Source organism: Trichoplax adhaerens, genomic scaffold (genome assembly GCF_000150275.1).
Source record: "Trichoplax adhaerens TRIADscaffold_2 genomic scaffold, whole genome shotgun sequence".
Lineage (NCBI taxonomy): Eukaryota > Metazoa > Placozoa > Uniplacotomia > Trichoplacea > Trichoplacidae > Trichoplax > Trichoplax adhaerens.
Window position 1 is genome coordinate 7,889,231 of NW_002060944.1, and position 5,551 is coordinate 7,894,781.

The 5,551-nt window shown below is 28.2% G+C and overlaps 1 protein-coding gene across 1 annotated transcript in view; it reads left to right on the top strand.

The window, feature by feature from the left end:
* Positions 1 to 5,037, top strand: part of TRIADDRAFT_53795 (uncharacterized protein) — a gene marked incomplete at both ends in the record, with an annotated part of 6,634 nt that extends 1,597 nt beyond the window's left edge. The window contains 9 exons of the mRNA XM_002109568.1: positions 572 to 716; positions 1,028 to 1,093; positions 1,505 to 1,576; positions 1,706 to 1,777; positions 2,187 to 2,258; positions 3,119 to 3,190; positions 3,554 to 3,622; positions 4,504 to 4,575; positions 4,962 to 5,037. Coding sequence (XP_002109604.1) covers positions 572 to 716; positions 1,028 to 1,093; positions 1,505 to 1,576; positions 1,706 to 1,777; positions 2,187 to 2,258; positions 3,119 to 3,190; positions 3,554 to 3,622; positions 4,504 to 4,575; positions 4,962 to 5,037 — 716 coding nt within the window. The remainder of the gene's footprint in view (positions 1 to 571; positions 717 to 1,027; positions 1,094 to 1,504; positions 1,577 to 1,705; positions 1,778 to 2,186; positions 2,259 to 3,118; positions 3,191 to 3,553; positions 3,623 to 4,503; positions 4,576 to 4,961) is intronic.
* Positions 5,038 to 5,551: the final 514 nt, after the last annotated feature.

A 5,551-nucleotide genomic window follows, 5' to 3' on the forward strand; every position in this document is an offset into this window, starting at 1 on the left:
TTTAATAAAGTCCGTCTTATTTGAAAATGCATACCCCACAGTACAAAATATAACCTGCAATGACATTCATCTGAGTTTCAATTTTGATCAATTATACTGATTAATAATTAACCATGAGAACATATTGAGAGTGCTATCGAGAAGGCTATATTTTCTAATTCGATAAACTTTTTAAATATGCAATCGTCAAAGAATTTAAATGGACAATTTAACATATATATAACTTTATCAAACTTTTAGTTTCTACAATTTATGATAGAATATAATCAAAATGATGATCAAAACCTATCTTTAGTCACATTGTAATTTATTACATATGGGGAGATATCGAAGCATACGTATTCTTTTTAATTTATGAAATGGATGAAGTCGGTCCATATTCAAATATGATAGTGATAGTAACAGTTTGATGGTAATATCAAGTGGATCAGAGTCTTTCTCACTTTCTTGTTACAAGAATAATAATAATATATGTAATAGACTTCTTATTGGTAATAATTTTTCATTTTTAGCCTTCTTTATTTGCTAATAAAATACATTCTGTTGATTGATAATTAAAATTAATATCTAGGTATGAAATCAAACTGTCTTATGAATGTAAGTTGCCCTTCTGAGTGCGTTTGTGAGACGTCCGTTATCAAATGTACCTTGTTCAGTATGCACTCAGTACCTATTTATATTAGACAAAATGAAGATGGATCAAAATTTGAGAAGATGTAAGTGCATTTTAGACTGTTTCCAAGGATACAATAGTACTGTTGATGAGAATTTGAATTAAGCTTTCGATTACTCAAAGATGAATATTCTGACAAGATAAAAGTGAATTTAGACTGTTTTCAAAGTTATGTCGGTACTGTTGATCGATATTTGAATTAAGCTTTTGGTTAATCGAAGATTAATAGATTCTAAATTCTATAGTTTAGTAATTTCGGTACGTTAACGAGTGTATACTAATAATATTGATGCACAAATTTAGATATCATTAGATATTATTCCCAATTTAAAATACCAAACAACATTCACGCAGGGTAGTTCCAGCTGATATCATTTTAGATAAATTAAATCTCTCACTAGGATATGTATACTTCACAGTGTAAGTCGCTACGTCAAGAATATTCACAAGTGCACCATCAGCGTTGGCCGAGACTATAAAAAGCCGAGCACTAGCTTAGCTGCTCAGTTCCATTTAATCACTTGCAGGATCACTTGACTGTTATTGCTAAGAATATTCTTACGTTTTTCTTTAGTACATTTTACGACTAAGATTAACTCAAATAAAGTGAAGTAAATAAACCTATTGCTCATTAGTAGCTTATTTGTGTAGCTGAGAGTTAGTTCAACTACGATAGGTCCCTAAGTTAGCTGGGAACACGAGTACTAGTGAAGATAGTGTTTAAGACCCGTTTTCTAGTTACAAAGGAGATTTGTAACAAATGGGTATGATTTTAATCAATTTTGAAACATTGACTTCAGTAACTTTAAATTTAAAATTGCTTTTCTCCAGGGTTATTAAAGATACATCAGTGAAAGAGTTAAGGAAAGGAAATTTCGTTGGTTATTCCGGTTTGAAATACTTGTCAGTGCAAATAAAATTAAATCGCCATTTTCTTTCACAATTTTATTTATAAATGTAAACCTATCTAATTTTTTATTAAATGCCACGATTCCTTTTCTTATTGATTTTTTCTACATATAATTATGACAGGGACCTTTATAAAAATGATATTAACTATATCGAAGGTCAAAGTTTTGCGGGAATGAGCGCATTAAAAAAACTGTAAGTCATTCAAGTAATCACCTCATTCGCCTCTTTGCAATATAACCCTTAATAGCTTATGAAAATGCACCAAATAGATAGTTTTATGAATTTCCTAGTACGCGAATATGTACGTGTGAGATAGAGAGTAAAATTAGTCAAAATCTAATATGTTCTATATGCTAATGCTCTGATAAAATAGTAATAAGTAATGAATATTAGGAAATAATTCGGTATATAATCTGAATTAAAAATTCAATTTAGAGTCTACTGTATCACCAAAAATAGGCAATACGCTCGTGCAAAATTAGTCTCAGTAATAATATAAATATTTTGTTTTGGCTGGGAAAACAATATCGTGAATTGTATAGTAATACTAATTTAAGTCATCGTAAGGGAAATCTACATTATATTTATTTCTTTAATGTAGAGATATATCCTCCAATTTTATCACAATGTTATCGCCAGAAATGTTTTACGGGTTGGCAGCTGTTACAGAAATGTTAGTTTTCGATATTGACGTACAGAACTGTTTCAAAATTGTTTTAACGTGTCATCATCTGCGCATTATTGATGCATTCTATTGACAGGCTATATCTAAAAAATAAGTTGGATAAGACATTAGACAAGAAAAATATAATAAAGTTGATTGTATTTCCGTCAGATAAATTGATTATGCTATAGGATAGATTTACTATTTATGGCTGCAGTCGCTCATTAATAAATCACATTATATAATCAAAGATGATTTTTAAGCTTGATGAATGAATGTTTCGTTATATACGAGTATTTGTTTATTCTTGAAGAATAGATTCTTTGTGCTGGTTGGTATTACTATATATATGATTTGTACTCTAGTCGATTTTTTAAGCTCTTATAGTTATTAATACTTATACCATATATCATACTGATAACGACATCAGTTATAACTGAAGGTATTAAAATTGATACGAGAATATACTAGTCAAAAATGCACATTTCGCAAAATCTTATTGATCTAGTAGCAGCCTATGCAGTTCTAAGTTGAACTTTATCAAATATCAGTAGCCATAAATGAATTATTTTTAATTCATTTCACCTATTTGGATTAGACTTGTGAAAGACAATCAAGTGGAAGCAATTGACGTTAACACCTTCAGAGAATTGACCAACTTGAAAGTGCTGTTAAGTATTAACTAGAGTTTATAGGCAATTGCGTGCGTAATAATTAATTTAATTTACATTTAAAACTAGCTTCAAATATGCACTAGCGTAAGTTGATAAAATGATTCATAAGATCTACCGTTTTCTAATTTAATGAAAATTAAAAATTATCATTTAATTATTTACCTTATTTATTAAAACTATTATTTGATTTTATAGGGCATTAGATGGCAATAAAATTGATCGCATCGATCCCATGATTTTTTATTACAACAAAAATTTAACAAATTTGTAAGTTAATAGCGTAGACTATGCTTAAACAATTAAGAAATACGCCTTGATACATAAAATATATCACTAGTTTAGTATATAATAAGTTTTTAGCAAAGCATATGATATTTAATATCCTTTCATAAGTGACCTATAATATGTTATTATCGAACTTACAGTAACTAAAAACATTTTAATGCTATTTCTTCTTTAATTGCGAATACTGCGGATGCATACATATATAATATATGGATAATAAATTCAAATTTTAAGACATTTATTTCTCTTGTTATATGAGACAATAAACGATTGGTCTACTACTGCATTATGTATTACCTATTTGCTAGACAATATTCTTTATTGCGTTTTAAAATTTATTTCTAGAGGCTTGAAATATAACAGAATTCGCCACTTAACACCTGCATTCACCACGCTGAAAAGACTTAAGATTCTGTAAGAACTAAAATAAAGTTTAATTTCCATTACTGCGTTAAAATACAAATTATTGCATTATTCGTAATAAGCTGCCAAGTCTCAAATTTACTGCAGTCTGTGGAATAGCTTTCAAAATGAGATTAGTCTTGATAATCAAGAGTCTAAGGTTATTTGATTGGTTCAAACCAGTTTTTTCTAAGAATAAATTAGAAATAAATCTATTAGTCTACAAAGCTTAGGAGCACTTATTCCCCTAACTTCAATTCTTACGGTGAGATGATTACCTTTACTTTTGTGTTAAACCTAAAATAGGGTACGAATTTTATTATACTACTTGTCGAACTTCTATTCTCGTCGGTAGTAGTTATATGAAACAGTAGCGGTAGTATTTCCTAAAACCCTAGAGAAAGATTTACAGTTAAATTTTTAATTAATACAGCGAAGTTGGTGGCTATTAGTTATCGATATCTATGACCAATTCTATATAATCGAATTAAGACATATTGGCAGAATCATTTATGATATACAACCTACCATCCATTAAAATTACTATCACAATAGCTCATAATATAACCAGTTAATGTCAATACGCATGTGAAAATACCAGTAACATACTTGCATAATTTTCTATTGTGTAATCGAATTCATTACGATTTTTCTCGTACTGTAAATATTTTATCTTCATTAATATAAGAATATGAACTTCATAAAATTTAAAAATCTATCCTTCACGTTAGTTAGAGCTGTAACACTTTAATTTGCTATTGCATCACTTATATGCTAAAAGTAAATTCTATCATACTAAACTCTTTTTTAAACAATTAATAGAATAATAGTTCTAATGTTAAAAGAAAATGAGCAAAATTAATACTACTATTTTTTCATCTTGTCTTGAATAGACAGTTGTCTAATAACCCTTTGGTTTACCTTCCTCACGCTGCTCTTTTTGGATTAATGAGTTTAGATGTTCTGTAAGTAGCAATTGTACGATCGAAGCTAAATTACAGTAGCGACCTTACTGCTATCTGAAACGATACTTAATTAGTGCTATTTATTGATCTCTTAATTAAAGCTAACAACTACAATGGATTAAAAAGTACATTAAAATTAATTATATTATTTCTTTAATGGATCAAGTATAATTCTATCCTATGATTATTAGATATCATTAGTCTTAAATGATAATTATAGTATTATTTGATTATATGCAAATTTCCAATATGAAATAAGTAGAAATTTTGTTCACATGTAATTGGTAGTCTATCTTTTATTTTTACAACAGCCTCTTGTAAATTTTCAAATTGTAGAAGAACTATTTCTTATTAATTCCTACAAAAATTAATAAACTACAATATAGATATGTTGGAGGCAGAAATTTTAAAGGCTTTCTTCCAGGCAGTTTGAGTCATCTGCGAGAATTAAAATCAATGTAGGCTAATATTTAAGTTTTAATTTTCGGAAATCATAATATCAGTTACGATAATCGGTTTACAGTAATGGCTGTCATCATCTTCCGGAAGACGTTTATTTTATATTAATTATTTTGTGTTATTTTAAGATAAAATAAAGAAATTTTATCTAGTTTTTAGTTCGATATTTTACTAAAAAGTAAAATTAAAACAGTTATTATTTTGATTAACCTGGTAGATGGGTTGACTTTCACAACTATTCAATATCACAAATAACCAAACAAACGATTTCTGGTCTACCAGCATTGATCACATTGTAAGTCAATTTTAAGTGAATGAGCTGGTATACTTAATTAATATAACTGCATCATAATTATATAGTTCACATATATAATAAGGCGAATAAAGTGTTTTTATATATCATTTTGAATATCCCCTAACGATATTTATTTTTTGGTTTAAATATATTTATTCATATAGCAATCTTTCAAAATATACTCAAACGGCTTATAACACATTTTTATTCTCATTGTGACCT